The following is a 17,999-nucleotide window of genomic DNA, read 5'->3' as shown; positions in this document are numbered from 1 at the left end:
CCACAACATTTACAAGACCCCCATTATTCACTTTACTTGATACCCCTTTGAAACACTCCAGCAAATCAAACACGATTTAGCAGTCAGAAAATCACGCTGACTCTGCTGAAAATGTTCTGACTTTCCAAATGTCTTGTTGCTACTTCCTTACTAACATATTCCAAATCTCCCAATCGTAGCTGTTAAACTAACTGGCCTACAGCTCACTACTTTTCTCCCTTTTTGATTCAGAAATATTTAATGATAGCAGAATAGATTATATGCAAAATATTCAAAACTATTTTGTAATATTCTGAAATCTACACGGCCAATAAAATGCAATTTAAGGCATGTTCCAATATTGTTTGAGCACACGGATTCCATCAGAAGAACAAATTTATATGGTACCAGTTTGATTGGGGAGGCGGGGTTGGGGGGAGAAGTGGAGGTTGGGAGGAGGGGGAAGAGAAAATGACCAAAAACAGTGCAACTGCTCTCAATTTATTCAGACAATGGCCCCATCAATTCTCTTTCTTCCCTGTCATTTCAACACAATTATGCAATTTTATTTGCAGGAGTGAGGGAAGAGTGAGAAACATTTCCAAAAGGACCCTGGGGAAAAAAAAATCACCTAAAGTGTGTGTAGAAAGGAATTCAATGCCTTCAAACACAATTAGGTTCAATCAGAACAGATATACATTATTATTTCTGTAAGGTCTTCAGTAGGACTAACATTATTCATTTGAAACAGACATATCATAAAGGCTTTGTACTGAGGTTTTATTAAAAAGATAAAATGGTACAGGTCACTAATCTTTCTTATTGGGCAATGCAGCTCAGATTGAATCTGACAATATCTGATATCCATATATACACCTTGGGCACTACCACTGGATAGTGACCAGGGGCAGGAACGATGTATCAATGTATCTGCTTCCCAATGCATATTGTTGCAATTAATTTCTAAAGTTAACATTTATTAGTCACAAGTAAAGTTTACATTAATACAGCAATGAAGTTACTATGAAATTCCCCTTATCACCACACTCTGGCGCCTGTTCTGGTCAATGCATCTAACCAACACTCCTTCGACCGTGAGAAGAAACCCGGAGCACCTGGAGGATACCCACACAGACACAGGGAGAACATGCAGACACCGCACAGACAGTGACCCAAGTTGGGAATTGACCCCGGGTCCCTGGTGCTGTGAGACAGCAGTGTTAACGACTGTGCCATCAATTTATCTCAGAAGATTGCGAATCTGTGGAGTTACTTACCGCAGAGGTCTGTGGAAGTGGGGTTTTTAAGTATGTTCAAGCCTGAAATAGGCAGGTTTTTAATCAGTAAGGGAATTAAGGGTTATAGGGATAAGGCTGGAAAATGGAGTTGAGGATTATAATTTCAAATTAGTCATGGTATCATTGGATGGCAAAGCAGGCTCAATGGGCTGAATGACCCATTTCAGCCTCTACAACATATGGTCTTAACATGCTCATCCCAACTCCCTCTGCAAAATTTAAATGTTAATCCCTTTAGAAGACAAGCCAAAGTATGCGTGAAAGCACACAAGTGAAATTTGCAAGAACATATCAATGCAATTAAACTCCAACACAAGTCCAGAAACCAAATGTCAAATGTTCAACCCTAGCTGCAAGTTTTTTAACGTAAAGTTTATTTATTAGTCACAAGTAGGCTTACATTCGGAGTGCAACAAAGTTACTGTAAAAATCCCCTAGTCGCCATACTCTGGCGCCTGTTCAGGTACACTGAAGGAGAATTTAGCACAGCCAATTCACCTAACCAGCACATCTTAGGACTGTGGGAGGAAACTAGAGCATTCTGAGGAAGCTCACACATACATGGGAGAACGTGCAGACTCTGCACAGACAGTGACCCAAGCCAGGAATTGAACCTTGGTGTGGAGGTTGACAGCTACCTGTCTGCAAATGGTGAGTAGTCAGTTAAAGCCCCAAAAAGGACCTATATGTTTAAGAAAAGGGGCATGGTGCAGACACTGACTGGAATTTAAGGTCATCGTCATCAACAACACCCTCCCCCAACACAGAATCATGCCCAAGAGAGGCAGCCTCCTGGTGTCAAACTTTGTGGAGCAGAGGAACCAATACTAACACCCCAAATCTCAATTGCAAAATGGATCAGGCCCCTTCTGAAGGGCTTCCTTCTTCTTAATAGCAGCTGTGGTTCAAAAGTCAGGGCATGTCTCCTATGTATATTGGTAGCTCCCACCACTGACAGATGGGCTGCTGACCTTTCATTGCTGTATGGCCTCCCCGTGACCCTCCAACCTCTGCAACCTGCCCACTATTCTTAATTGACTCTTAGGCCACTAACTGGCCAGCTGGTCAAAATTCACACCAAGCCTCAGACATCACACATTTTTGATATTAAATTCTGATATTAATTTGAGGACCATTTCAGATTTAAGGCAACGTTGGTTATGGATTCTCACATTTCAGTATTAGACAAGAAAAAAATTACTTACCTTCCATCATTTCTTGGATCCCTCTGTAACGTTTGCATCCTGCAGGGCAAGCAGATTGCTTCTCACTCCTGTTGGCAGTGCTTAGAAAAACCGACGCTACGACACATTTAACAACCTTGGATGAAACACTCCCTTCCCTTTTTCTTGTTGGGAAAACAGCTTGTTTCCAGTCCATCCCTCCACCCCACTATATTAATTTGATAACATATCACTCAATTTTATTAAACACAGCAGATTCAGGAAACATGCAGCCAGAAACAAGCGAAACATCAACAGCACTTGCAAAAAATCTTAAGGCAACCTACTTTGGTTTAATTGGATCTGGTGGAATTTCTTCAAGAAGATCATAAAGGTAATTGTTGTAGATTTCAATATAAGAAACAAACAGGCTATAGACACTGTCTTCGTCCACTCCCTCAGCTTTGCAGTGCTCAGGCACTGTGATCATATCAGCAAACTCTGGATCCATTCTGTGCCTGTGTAAATGAATTGTTCCAACAACTTAACTACACACTCGATACAGCTACTGGGATCATTAAAAATGTATACCAGCATTTTTTAAAATGACTATTAAACATTTATGCAAGATTTATATGCTTTTTTCAAAAGTAGAGTCATAGAGGTTTACAGTATGGAAACAGGCCCTTTGGCCCAACTTGTCCAAGACCCCCCTTTTTTTAAACCCTTAAGTAAGAATGTCTTAAATAAATTTGGCTATAATATAACAGAGTTAAGCAACAGTGCTGGTCATGACGTGGAGATGCTGGCATTGGACTGGACTTCTAACAGTGCTGGTGTTATGGATTCCCTCTTAATGCATCACCCAGGTGGACATCATGTCTGCGAACCAAGATGAATGAGTTGACTAACTTACTCAATAGTTGCACCTAAACCTGATCTGATCTTTGCTAGACGTCTTCATTGCAGCAAGCATTCAACTGAGGGTGATAGTATAAAAACCCTAACAGTGTCTTGATTGAAATCAACTAACACAGCAGAAAATATATCAAATCTGAGCTACTTCTGCTGCATCAGGGAGTTGGGGTATTTAGATTTCCAAAAAGCAATAAAATGATTGAGGCAAAGCCACACATTCCTATGATTAAATCCTGGAATACAAAAGGCCACAATGCTAGAAAGGTTAAGTTATTCTGATGGATTCCTTCCCATTTCCACCACATCCCCAACTGCAGTAAAATTAACTTCCCACGTACTAAAAATAAAAAACCTGAACTTTAAGCACACGCTGAAGCCTAGATATTAACTAAAGGCAGAAAGCAGGAAACATCCATCCCCATTGTGCAACCCAGGAGATTTTAACTGCCAGGATTAATTTCATTGCTCAATCCCAGCGGGATCCCTGCCCGATCACAGCAGGAATCGGTATGTGCCATTTGATAGGGTTGGGATTTTGGCCTCTGGGTGTCCAAGGGAATGTTCCCCTGCTTAAGGCAAGTGGAGAACAGGGGCTTGGAGATAATCATGGTTTGAGAAGGGATTGGGAAGTCAGGAAAGAATAGGCCCAAAGGTTTCTTCCTGGATCTGGAAAAGCACCTGGTAAAATAATCAAATAATTCCCCAGCCTTATACAGTTACTTTTCATTCAAATCATGTATATTGAATTAATGGTTATTTGAAATTTTATACAGACTTTGCAGAAGACAGTGCTCAGCAGAATTTAAATTTTACAAAGTTGCTCTCAGAGCTAAAAATCCCACTTGCCAAAGGGAAAAATCACATCCAGCAACTCATCATATTTCACCCATCAATTCTTCCATGTTAGGCACCTACCTGGAGGGCAGGTTCTTTGGAGTTGCAGAAATCTGGGCATCTCTCTTCTGACGCTCCAACAGGGCATCAACATCTCCCTGCACCTCCATTGTATTCTTATCATCTGGTTTGAAAACCTGCAGGTGGCAGACACAATTCCAAAGTCATTTAAAGCTTTTTATTCTTTTACACAGGGACATGATTTTTGGTGGGATCACCTCTTAAGTAAAAGCACCTAACAAGTTGTTCCAACATCAAAATATGTAATTCAGGTGCTGAACCTAAGTCATACATCTACTTGGCAAGGTCAGGAGACACAGCAAGCGGTTCTAGGTGAAACAAGAATCACCAATAGACGTTGATCCTCTTATCACAAGAGGCCCAGATGGCAGTGTAAAGATACAAACACCAATTTGTGAAGACAGCCAGGAACAATAACCCGACAGATAGGTTACATACAAAAGGAAACTAACACATAAAAGGGAGCTTAGAGAGTGAGTACAGAGAACTTTGGCCCCTGCAATTGAATTCAGATTTAGCACTGCTTTGTCAATGTTGAATTTCAGTGGAGACATTTCAGTCTATCATTTATATCTAGTTTGGCATCGGATAAATCTGTTCAAATCCCATCTTCATGTCCGTGCATCCCAGCACACAATCATTGCGTTTAAGAGGGGATTAGATGAGCAACTCAGTAATTAACAAATCAATGGCCATATATGCATTTCGTATCCAATTCACTTTCCATGATTTTTAGGCACTTCTTATTGAATGGAATGCGGTATTTTGCAAACTAATGCCAGTGGGTGTGAGCCAGGCGACTACGTCTCATGAAAGCAAGGCTAGAATGGCAAGAGTTTACACTGATGTAGCAGCTGATTGTGTTGAGCAGTAGAAACCTTGTACAACTGGCTGTGCTCGATTTAAACAAAGCATAATTAATAGCAAGTGGACAGTATTTCAATCCCAAGAGTGCAAACATTTCAATTTGAAGGCAGCCACCTGTCAAAAAACCAAACATTTCGCAAGATGAATTAAAATTAGTAAGACTTGTCTTTCAAGGAAATACAGCCTTACATTAACTTATTATATTTAATTTTGCTGAGCATGATGTTATGAATCATGTCAACACTATTAATACTTACGTATCGCTTCGCTTGGAATGGTCCAATGCTACAAAAAATCATGTCCAAGCAACGGGGCAGAAGGCCACCGTCTCCAGGAGATCCAGTCATTGTGTGCGTTTTCCCACTTCCGGTAACACCGTAAGTAAACAGCAAACCTGACAGACAGCAAAAATTGACTTCAGGCACAGCAACACTTTTGCCTCCCACTCACACGGGACAGATAATACCCCCACATTCTGGTGTCAGTAATAAAACTCATTGCTCTATTTGTTGACGTGGCATAGTAAAGCTGTAAACAGTTATCACTCACTCTCACCAAATACCCATTCCATTCAGTCTAAAAAGTTTGAAGTCTGGTTCAGTGTATTAGATGATTCATTTCCAATGTTGAGTTAAATCACATATGAGCATACCAGAACTTTAATTTAGACAGCTTAACGCTGGAATGGCTTTTGATACAATTACAACGGTAAATTGTGTTAACTGCTTTCTACACCAAGACCTTGCTTTGTTCCTGGAGTCAAGGGAGACAATGTTCCAGCCCCAAATGCCCATTTGCAGATTGTGCTGGGGCTGGAGAATCACAGGGGAGGGGCTACTGCACAGTGCTGGGGAGAAACTCCTTTGGGATTATCCCTGCATCAGAGCACCGACAAAATCTGGTGGGCACCAGATTTGCCTATTTAAATAATTATCTAAATACAATGTGTCAGCTTAAACAAGATTCTCCCTGCTCCTGAGATTCTCTGAGACTTGAGGCACTGAGAACCCAGCGCCAATCATTACTGCTTTCCAAATGCAGAAAATCAGTGTTTTCCCCTCAGTCATGATGGCTGTGTCAAGGGCTGAGAGGCCATTGATGCCCCCACGTGGGCAGGGAAATGGTTGAGTCACGCCCTGGCACCACCTGCTGGCATCCTAGCAGTATCAACTTGGCAATGCCAGGACTTAAGGGGAGAGCATTTGGTGTGAAACTGGCAAGTTGAATCACACCGATCCTCCCAGCAGGAAGCTTATCGTTTTTCCCACTGGAAAAAACACTTACATACCATTTTTGCCATGAATCAGATCTTCCACAAGGGGTCGTGCAACGACATTGAATAGTTCTTTCTGGGTTGTAAAGGCTCCAAACACTTCTTTAAAAGAATACTGCATCTAAAGAAACCCAAATTAGTGCGTTTAGCATCACAGACATCAGTTTTACAAATAAAAATGAATGAGTATTTAATATTCCACTTCACCTCTTTGAACTCGCCATTCCTGTTGACTCGAATCCCATCCGGAGGATGAAGCTGTATTGTGGTATTACTGATAAGTTCAACACAACATTCTGTATCTTCTACGGTCAGTGGTCTGACTCGACAATAAACCTGGCAACCAACGTAAATGGTGAGAATCAGTGTTTTTCCCTCAAAGCAAAGTTTTGAAATCCAGCATATTGTCAAACTGAAATCACACCCAACACAATCAAGAGACTAAAAAAAAAACAAACTGAATTGTGAAATGCGATCCCCAAAACAGTTGTAGCAATTCAGAATTCCATGAATTGCCAATCACACAAACTAGTGAAATGTCAAAATAAGTTAAAAAAATGCATTGGTTTAAATGGAGACTTGTGTGACATTGGAAAATATATTGCGATGAAGGGGATAGATAGGGTAGAGGTAGAGAAGGTAGAGCGGGAATTCTTCCCGCTTAGAAAAGATAGCAGGACTAGAGGGCACAGCCTCAAAATAAGCGGGGGGCAGTTTAGATCGGAGTTGAGGAGGAACTTCTTCACTCAAAGGGTGGTGAATCTCTGGAATTCTCTGCCCGTTGAAGTGATGGAGGCTACCTCGCTGAATATATTTAAGTCACGGATAGATAGGTTTCTGATAGACAAGGGAATTAAGGGTTATGGGGAGAAAGCAGGAAAGTGGAACTGATCCACTTCAGATCAGCCATAATCTTATTGAATGGCAGGGCAGGCTCGAAGGGCTGGATGGCCTACTCCTATTTCTTAAGTTCTTATGACACATTAACTCAAAAGCCTTTCGTTAAAACCCTTCACTACTATAGGTAGCATTCATTTCAAAACAAGCACATTGCATGAAATATTCCCTAACTAGACCCTTGAAACAAAAGCTTTGTTGATACTTACACCAACTGGGTCTTTGAGGTTATTTGATGGTTTCTTTAATGGTCTTCTGGGCGTCTGGATCCGCCTGTCAGTATTAAAAAAAGTATTAGTCTGACAGCATTCAGGAAAGAGAAACAAAGTTAATGCTTCAAGCTTCTATGACTCAGAGCTGAAGACAGTTTGAAATATGTTGGGATTTTATACTGTTCAAGTGGAGTGGAGTGGAGTAGGTAGAAATAAAAAGGTCAGGGATAGGTGGGAGTTCCAGAGAGATTTGTCACGATCAAGTGACAATGGGAGTGTTAAAGATTAAAGGAAGGCACTAATACTGGCATAAATACAAGATAACAGACCAAAGTAATAACAAAACAAGGAACAGAGCTCAGTGAAAGCAAAACACAAGAACAACTTATAGATGGCTCTCTGGGGTGAGGGCGTTAAGGAAAAAAAATTAAAAACGATCCAAATAGAGGAGCGCGTTCATGGTCTGAAGTTATTAAAGCAGCTTCAAAGTAAACATTGAAAGTAGGACCAAAGAATGAAAAGCGAAAACATCAAAATTTCATTTACTTGTCGGACATTTAAACTCTGTAATCATTTACCAGACAGCATAGTAAAATAAAACAGTAATCAAGTTAAAAGTGAATGCTAAAACGAGGAAGTTATTAAGAGCTAACCCTCAATGGGCAAGTTAATAGCCCTCATATTTTATTGTGTTCAAAATCACCAAGTCAAATGTTTTAGCTGATCTGACACAAAGGCACCATTATAACAGGAAGCTACCCAAGTAAAATGTTTACTTAGCATGAAGCCACAAACAAAAGCCAATCACCCACAGGAATAGGAAATTTCAATTATTTGTCATTGCAATTTCTAAGTTAGAGATCGTTGCAAGGCCGTATCATAGATTCAGATGATATATTAAATTACCTGACTAAGTTTTAATCCCAATGTCATCGTAAATTCCATAACGTATTACATGCCTAAATACAAATCATTTTTATGGAGGGCTCAATGGCATGCTAAAATGAAATAACTTCCAACTCCCTCAGCATATCATAGGATACCAGCAAAAGTCTGTAACTGAATTTGACAACAAATACAAGTTCATCTCAGACAATTATTTGTGTATCCCAATACCTGCTCCCAGACTGTTAATAAAGCATTGTCACATCTATTTCTATATTCTACTAACAGCACGGCCTCAACACATCTCTGTCATGTAGATGATGTTTTGGGGTGGATGGTGGTGGTGGGGTGTCAAAGCATTAACTTTCACTTTGTACACAATGCAAATGACAGAGATAGAGTAATTTTCATGAGTTTTTAGCGTGCTTTCAAAATCAAAAAGCTATAAATTCTCTTTTATATTCATTATTTTTCTAATGAAACTGAATACATCAAAGGGAGAAAGGGACAGAATGGGAAACACAACCCTCATGACACTGAAGGAAAAACACTCAAGAGATCAAACCCTGGGAAAGAGAAGGCCTTGATTTTTAGTGACATCCATTTATGCAACACCCTGGCAAAGCCAAGTGTCAGATGAAGCCCAAGCTCGGGTGCGATGTTTTTTCTTGTCAGCTTGGATCTTGCATGTCCCTCTTTTGGGCACTCCAAAAGGAATTGAATTTGAATTTGTTTTTGGAGCAAGCAAGGAAATGGATTAAGGGTTCGCCTGGTTTGCTTTGTATATTGGCTTTGTAGCATTAAGAATTTTTTAAAAATAATAAGACCCTGGATTGTTGGTACTGCTAAAACTAGCACTTTCAAAGGTCAGGGATTCCAGAGGAACAAACCATATTCACATGCAACTGTTCACAAGGCACATACATTCACATCTTACCTTTTGACTATATCTGGGTCCCAACAATCCAGAAACACCACCCTAGGCCAATTGGAAGATGTGGGAATGATCTCAGCACAAGTGGCTACTTCCCCAGTGAGCTCATATTTACTGCTCAGGCCTTCAGCGGAAGAACAACCCTCTTAGTGAATCCTAGTACCGGCTTTTGTTGCATTGCAGAGTACAGAGGACATATAGAACACAGCACTGATGTACGAAACCATCAGAAATGCTGTTTTGGCCCCGCTGGAAGCATGCTCGATCCCAAGTAAAAAGGTTACAGGTTCAAATCTCCACTCAAAAATTCTCACACCAAAATCAGAAGACTAGAAGACATAAGAGCACGAGTAGACCATACAGCCCATCAAGCTTCCTCCAGTATTTAATACGATCACAGCTGATCTTGGTTTCAACTTCATTGCCCTGCCCACTCCCAATACCCCTTAAGTCCCCAAGAGAAAAAATATTCTGTAATGTAGCATCCACAATCCTCAGGTAGAGAATTCCAAATATTCAGTACCCTTTTATCGATGTGATCTTTCCACATCCCAGCCCTAATGAGCGACCTGTTACAATGAACCTGTGCCCCCATGTTTTAAATTCCCTGATCAACAGAAACAAATCTATGAAACCTACAAAATTCTGAAACTCCGAATGTGATCATCTCTCATTCCTCCAAACTCAGTGAATACAACAAGCCCAATTCATTCAATTGCTCATCATAAGGCAATATCCTGATCTCAGGAAACAATCTAGTGAACCGACACCAAATCATTTCCAATGCAATTATATCTTGAAAACTGCATACAATATCCCAGATGTGGAAACCCTGTCCAATTGTAGCAAAGTTTCTTTATTCCACTACTCTAATCCGCTTGCAATAAAGGCAAACATGCCATTTGCTTCTGAATTGTTTGCTGCAACTGCATGCTAATTTTCAGTGATCCGCATATGAGCACACCAGTTTCTTTGACCTAAGTACGTACAAGTTTCATATATTTAAAATATTCTGCTTTTTTATTCTTACAAAATGAATAACTTCACACTACCCTACATTATGCCCCATCTGCCATTTTGTTGCCCATTCACATAACCCACTGATATATCTTTGCAGCTTCTCACAGCTTACCATCCCACCTAGCTTGGCATCAAATTTGGATACATTACCCACTGTCTCTTCATCCAAGTCACCAATACAGACTGCAAATTGCCAAAGACCCAACAATGATCCTTGCAGCACTCCCACTAAAACTAAAGCATGGGGTGACTGGGTAAACAGTCCAAACAGTATTCTCCTTCAGCGTGCCCAAACAGGAGACTAGGGGATTTAAACTGTAACTTCATTTCAGTGTTAATGTAAGCCTACTTGTAACACTAATAAATAAATTTAAAACATTTTCTCATTCCCCTTCGCTCCTTCTAACAGACTGATGTTATTCTGGCTGCTCTCTTCCTTTCATATAGTTGTATAAGGTCCTTACAATTTGCTGTCTTGTTGCTGGTTGGGTTCTCCCCTCTATCAAGATGAACAGTTTATGCCCAATCTCTGCTGTTAACCAATCCTCTATCCATGCTACTACCTCAACTGCACGGGACCTTATCTTGACACCTTTAGTGTGGCATCTTATTAGCTTTGTTCAACTCCAAGTATACCACATCTACTGGTTCCCCTACATCAGCCTTACTAGTTACATCCTCAAAAAAGTTCTAAGATGTCGAACAGGATGTCCCTTGTAGTAAAATAATGTTGACTTGTTCAAATGAAACAATGTTTTTAAAGTGCACTGTTAAGACTTCCTTAATAATAGAATTCTGTATTTTCCCAGCAAATGATAGACAAACTGTTTTTGTCTTCCTCCTTTCTTAGAAAGTAGTCTAACATTTACCAATTTCCAATCTGATGGAACCATTTTTGATTTGATTTATTGTCACATGTATTAGTATTCAGTGAAAAGTATTGTTTCTTGAGTGCTATACAAAGCATACCGTTCAGAGAGAAGGAAAGGAGAGGGTGCAGAATGTGTTACAGTCATAGCTAGGGTGTAGTGAAAGATCAACTTAATAAGGTAGGTCCATTCAAAGTCTGACAGCAGCAGGGAAAAAGCTGTTCTTGAGTCAGTTGGTACGTGATCTCAGACTTCTGTATCTTTTTCCTGATGGAAGATGATGGAAAACAGAACATCCAGGGTGCCTGGAGTCCTTAATCACATCGGCTGTTTTTCTGAGGCAACAGAAAGTGTAGACAGAGTCTATGGATGCCAATCTAAGAAATTTTGGAAAATCATAGCTAGCACGTCCACTATCTCTGCAGCTCTCTGTTAGAACCCTTGGGTATTAGCCTTCAGGTTCATTAGTACTTCAGTCCCTAGGTTTCTCAGTTGGTATTAATTTTCTTAATATCCTCACTCTTTTTAGCCCCTTGGTTACCATATACTTCTGGTACGAAGCTTTGTGCCTTTACTGTGGATATAGGCAAAATATTTGTTTAACGTCTCTGCCATGGTGGGGCGGCACAGTAGTTAGCACTGCTGCCTCACACCAGGAGCATGGGTTCGATTCCGGCTTGGGTCACAGTCTGCATGTTCTCCCTGTGTCCACATGGGTTTCCTCCAGACGCTCTGGTTTCCTCCTAGTCCAAAAGACATGCCGGTTCAGTGCCTTGGCCATGCTAAATTCTCCCTCAGCACCAAACAGGCGCTGGAGTGTGGTGACTAGAGAATTTCAACAGTAACTTCATTTCAATGTTAACGTGAGCCTACTTGTGACACTAATAAATAAACTTTAAACATTTCCTCAGTCCCCTTCTCAGGGACTGATGTTATTTTGGCTGCTCTCTTCCTTTCATATAGTCTGCTGTCTTGTTGCTGGTTGCATTCTTCTCAATTTTATTTCTTCCCTTTTTATCTTTTTTTTGTTTTTCAATGGATTGAATTTTTGTTGAAAGTTTGGAATTGCAAATGTTTGCCACCATACTATTTAGACTATTTACCCTGTCACACCATGCCTTGGTTTTAAGTTTTAAGATTCTTCCAATTGGAGAATGTCACTTTCAAACTTAGCATGGAAGTCAATGGTGTTATAGTAATTCATTCACTTTGCACTGCTTTTCCTCATCCACGTGTACCAAGCACCAATGCTTGTTGGACAAAGATAGGGGCTGAGGGTCCGCAATCACAACATGTTGATTCCTCTTAGCTGCCAGATTCACAATCATGCCTGACTCATAATCATGCCCTCCTGTCCCTGACCATTGACCAACTCATATCCTGCCAAACATAATGGGTGTGACTGCCTCCTGGAACAAACTGCTCACATAACTCATCCTCCCTGATGGCCTGCAATGTCTGCAACTCAGACTCCAGCTCAGCAACCCTTTAGCTAAAATCTAGCAAGCTGCAGACACATTCTGTAGGTACGGCTGTGTGTTTGCAGTGCATTCCATACATTCCCACATGTTGTAGTCATAGCAAATCTTCAGCCTTGACATTTTTGTCAACATTATACATTTAATTAGTCAATTAATATAACAGATAAATGGAAAGTCACATTCACCTTGCTTAGAGACAAAGAAAACTCACCAAATATTGGAGGCTGAAGTAGAAAAGAAGCACGTCTTTGCCCTCTGCACTGACAACCCAACTGAACCAAACTCAGCTATGCTAACTGTCCACATTCAAATTTAATGCTCTCTTCACCATGTGTTCCTTTATTTTGTCAATCATGATTGACACCAGCGCAGTTCTCTCTGGTGAAGGCGCTGGATTTTTGATGCGATATTAAACTTTGGTCCTATCTGCCCTCACTATTGCAAAAAAGATCAGTCAAGCTTTCCCCAAAGTCCTGGCTAATATTTATCCCTCAATCAAAATCACTGAGGATAAATTAGTCATTATCACATTGATATCAGTGGAAGTTTGCTGTGCACAAATTAAGTACCACGTTTCCTACAGTGAATACTCTTCCAAAGTATTTCAGTAGCAATAAAGCAATTTGAGATGTCTGATTGTGAAAAATGTCATATTAATGCAAATGAATCTTTCTTATGACAGATCACTTCCAACTTAAGAGTGGAACCTACTTAGCCTCCTCCCCCCCACCCCAACTTCCAAAAAACAGAATCGGCCACCCAGAGACAAAGAGTGCCATTGACAAAACCCAACTAGTCACAAATTGTGGCAGGAAATGTCTAGAATCTGATGAAACTATAGATTATTTCATTTCTCCTCCAACTCTTTTGCCAATGACCTTAGATGTATCCTCTGGAAACAGTTTCTCCTCATTAATCTTTCAAAATCCCTCAACTTTGGACATGTCTGTCAAATCACTCCTCAACTTTCTCTGCTACAATGAGAACAACCTCCAACTTCGCCACATAACTGATGACCCTCCACTCTGGTATAAGTCACAAATCTCCTTTGCATCCTCTCGTGAGGCCCTGACACCTTTCCTGAAGTATGCTGTCCAGAATTAAACAATACCCCAGCCATTTTTATACCAGTCAATTATTTCACTCTTTTCATTTTAAAATCAAATGAATTTCCTCCCTAAACCTCTCTACCACTCCTTGATTGTGTATTTGGTCACCTGCCCCAGTATGCCACATGTCTGGGTGTCAGATTTTGTTTTCTAGCAAAAGCTCCCGTGAAACACCTTGAAATGTTATTACATGAAAAGTGTTACACAAATGAATGCTGATAAACTAGAAATTGTTCTTTATTTTTATCCTAAAAAGGGGAACTAGCAAGAAAGTTTTCAATAGGAGGCAGTTAAATGCTCAGCTGTAATTCACACCACGAGACACTGTGTTGAAACAGTCCCCTGAAGCACTGTGGGACATTTCAGCACATTAAAAGTACTAAAGACGCAAAGAGGTTTCAAGAGGGTCGAGACAGGCTAAACGAGTAGGCAAGAACACAATAGATGGAATATAATGTGGAAAAGTGTGAAATTCATTTGTTGGCAGGAAAAAAAGGCATATAGAATATTTCTTCAATCAAGATGGAGACATGCAGATGTCCAAAGAGACCTGGGTGTTCTTGTTCACAAGTCACTGAAAGCTAACGTGCAGGTGCAGGTCCCACCAAAGCAAATGGTATATTGATTTTGATTGCAAGAGGATAGGCATACAGGAACAGAATTGTTTTACTTCAATTGTACAGAGCTTTGAGAACATACTTGAAGTATTGTGCAGTTTAGCTTCCTTTACCCAAGGATATACTTGCCATTGACGGAGTCCAATAAAGGTTCACCAGTCTGTACCCTGGGATGGGAGGATGAGATTGAGCTTGTAGCCCCCAGAATTTTAAAGAATGATGGTTGATCTCATTGAAGTTTGTGAAATTCTTACAGAGTAGATGCAGGAAGGATGTTTGCTTCCTTTAACTGAGAGGGGATGGGGACATTCTAGAACCAGAGGACAGCATGTCAGAATGAAGGCAGACTATTTAGGACTGAGAACAGGAAGAATTCCTTCACTTGGAGGACAATGAGTCTTTACAATTGTTTACTGCAGAGGCTCAATCAGCAACTTTCAGGGAGTGAATATATCAAGGGACATGGGGACAACATGACATGGCGGTGGAAAACCAGCCAAGATCTAGATCAGTGATGGGCAACTTGGCCTAATGAGCGGGCTGCATGAGTGACTCTCCATCTCAGTGGTTCGCAAGATTGAACTCGGGCTTGTTCACTAACCGTGACTCCATAAACAAAATTAATACATTTAATGAGGGGGATTGAATATAAAAGTAGGGAGGTCTTGCTGCGGCTGTACAGGCCATTGGTGAGGCCGCAGCTGGAGTACTGTGTGCAGTTTTGGGCGCCGTACTTACGCAAGGATATTTTGGCCTTGGAGGGAGTGCAGAGGAGGTTTACTAGGCTGATGCCAGAGTTGAAGGGGTTGAGCTATGAGGAGAGGCTGAATAAACTAGGCTTGTACTCGTTAGAGTTTAGAAGAATGAGGGGAGATCTCATTGAGATGTAGAAGATGATGAATGGGATGGATAGGATAGAGGTGGAGAGACTCTTCCCGCTCAGAAAGGACAGTAGGACTAGGGGGCACAGCCTCAAGATAAAGGGGGGGGGGGGGGGGTTTAGAACGGAGTTGAGGAGGAACTTCTTCACTCAAAGAGTGGTGAATCTCTGGAATTCTCTGCCCGTTGAAGTGGTGGAGGCTACCTCGCTAAATATTTTTAAGACGTGGGTTGATGGGTTTTTGATAAGAGAGGGGATTAAGGGTTATGAGGAGAGGGCGGGAATGTGGAACTGAGCCACGACAGATCAGCCATGATCTTATTGAATGGCGGGGCAGGCTCGAAGGGCTAGGTGGCCTACTCCTGCTCCTATTTCTTATGTTCTTATGCACATCAAATATTTCATGGGGTACAAAAAAAAATGCTTAATCATTTATACATTAATAGAACTACTATCATCTTCAAATGGTAAATCAAAATAAACGTTTACACTTTGGACACAGGGAGCACCTGGTTAATGCTGTGAACAATCAGTACACACCGCACTTCACTTGCACTTGCTTTATGTGCAAATCACTTCAGTCATACAGGAAGGTAAAAAAAACTTGGATAGAAATTGGCAGAATGGGGCAACAGTCAACAAAATGTCTCCTGGGTTGCAATCATAACTCAAGGGCAGCACATATTGGCAGTGGTTAGCACTGCTGATTCACAGCACCAGAGATCCAAGTTCAATTCCAGCCTCATGTGACTACCCATGTGGAGTTTGCATGTTCTTCCCATGTCTGCATGGATTTCCTCCAGGTGGTCCGGTTTCCTCCCACAGTCCAGAGCTGCATAGGTTAGGTGGATTGACTGTTAAATTTCCCTAGAGTCATGGGTTATGGGGACAGTGCCTGGGTGGGATTGTCAGTGCAGGCTTGATGGGCTAAATGGCCTCAAACTTTATTTATTTATTAGTCACAAGTAGACTTACATTAACACTGCAATGAAGTTACTGAGAAAATCCCCTCATCACCACACTCTGGCACCTGTTCGGGAATACGGAGGGAGAGCTTCACACAGCCAATGCACTCTACCTGCACACCTTTGGTCTGTGGCAGGAAACCGGATCAGCCAGAGAAAACCCTCAGAGACACAGGGAGAACATGCAAACTCCACACAGACAGTGACCCAAGCCAGGAATCAAACTCCAAGTCCCTGGCACTGTGAGACAGCAGTGCTAACTATTGTGGCACCTTGCCGCCCATTTCTTTCTATTCTTTCTGCACTACAGTTTCTGTGATGATTCACATAGGTGGCAGATTGTCCATCAATGATCTCAGTGAGCGACACAAGCTCCAGTATACAAAAGGCCCACGCCTGCTCCTACCTAGAGGTGTAAATTGTTGTTGAAGTCACCATTCCCCAAGTTGGTGACCAGCAAAGTGCAACGAGACTGGGGGGGCACGGTGGGGGAGGAAGATTGGGGGGGGGGGGGGGAAGAAGAAAGACAACCACAGCACAAATATCAGAGAATTTATCAAACACCCAGAAGCATTTTTTAAAAAATGTTTAAAAGACCAATAACAAATAAAATTACACTGTAAGAACTGGCGTCACTTTGTAAAGCTTTTGAGAAAAAAAGAGGCTATTAATAAAGTCAGAGATCTGTTCTCTATTGATTTCTGGGGAGGCAAAAAAATTAATTAAAATTTTTGAAAAATTAACATTGTTGAAAAATTTAAATTTTGAAAAATTAAACTGCTGCCAACGGCCACAAACCGAAAATAAACGAGGCCCCGAGGAGATAGGGTGGGGGAAAAGGGGTTTATTTGGTCCCTGTGTTTGTACTCACGCTGCTTTCATCCTGCTGTACCGATGCTGAGCCACAGCTCTCTTCAGCCCCGGCGCCTGTCTCTGCCCCGACTAGCCGCCACCTGCCAACCGCCCGCCAGTTCAAATCCCGCGCCTCCCATTGGCGCCTCGCGCCACCTGGCCCGCCTCCCCATTGGCCCGGCCCCTAACACCGAGCCCCACCCACCGGCCCTCTGATTAGTCCGTCCCTTATCCCTGCCCCCGCCGGCCAACCCGCCTTACTCCCCTCTGATTGGATACATGTCCTGTCAAACATCCGGTTCCCGCATCTGATTGGGTTGTTTCCAATCAAGCAGACTAGACCCGCCCCTTCCTATTTTTTGAACGATTCTTTGCCTTAGCACGACGCCTCTTTCGTTTGATTGGTTAATTGCCCTGTCGATGACTCTTTCCCCGCTATGATTGGATGTTGCTCTGTCAATCAGACTAGGACCAGCCCCTTCTTTATGTTATCAGATGGTTCCCTCCCTGGGACTGGGCCGCAATACAACGCTCCTTTCATTTGATTGGATAGTCTGGTTGTCCATCAGCCTTTCCCGTCTATAATTGGGTTTGTTCCTGTCAATCAGACCTTCCTGTTCCACTTTATTGGATGAATTCCTCCCTGGGGCTGAACCCCCAATACAACGCCCATTTAATTTGATCGGTTAATCAGCGCTGCCCATCAGTTTGCTCCATCGCCTGATTGGATTGTTTCCTGACGTGGAGAAGCCGGCATTGGACTGGGGTAAACACGGTAAACACCAGGTTTAAGTCCCCGATTTATTTGATAGTAAACTCACAGGCTTTCGGGGTTTGTCCCTTCGTCAGGTGAGGCTCACCAAAT

General features: G+C 41.7%; 1 protein-coding gene across 7 annotated transcripts in view; it reads right to left on the bottom strand.

Annotated features, from left to right (window-relative positions):
* The window catches only part of kif23 (kinesin family member 23), a 43,078-nt gene extending 25,845 nt beyond the window's left edge, over positions 1 to 17,233 (bottom strand). For all 7 annotated transcript variants that reach the window (XM_080214051.1, XM_080214053.1, XM_080214054.1 and 4 more), the window contains exons 1-7: positions 17,154 to 17,233; positions 7,520 to 7,583; positions 6,621 to 6,749; positions 6,429 to 6,534; positions 5,398 to 5,534; positions 4,274 to 4,389; positions 2,788 to 2,958 (exon numbers count right to left, since the gene is read on the bottom strand). In XM_080214051.1, the coding sequence (XP_080070177.1) occupies positions 2,788 to 2,958; positions 4,274 to 4,389; positions 5,398 to 5,534; positions 6,429 to 6,534; positions 6,621 to 6,749; positions 7,520 to 7,583; positions 17,154 to 17,164 (734 nt within the window). In that variant the 5' untranslated portion in view covers positions 17,165 to 17,233. The remainder of the gene's footprint in view (positions 1 to 2,787; positions 2,959 to 4,273; positions 4,390 to 5,397; positions 5,535 to 6,428; positions 6,535 to 6,620; positions 6,750 to 7,519; positions 7,584 to 17,153) is intronic.
* Between the last annotated feature and the right edge of the window lie 766 nt (positions 17,234 to 17,999).

This window comes from Carcharhinus amblyrhynchos, chromosome 28, assembly GCF_965287045.1.
Source record: "Carcharhinus amblyrhynchos chromosome 28, sCarAmb.v2.hapA, whole genome shotgun sequence".
Classification (NCBI taxonomy): Eukaryota; Metazoa; Chordata; class Chondrichthyes; order Carcharhiniformes; family Carcharhinidae; genus Carcharhinus; species Carcharhinus amblyrhynchos.
The sequence above is the reverse complement of the archived record's forward strand: the minus strand, read 5'-3'. Positions and strand labels throughout refer to the sequence as shown.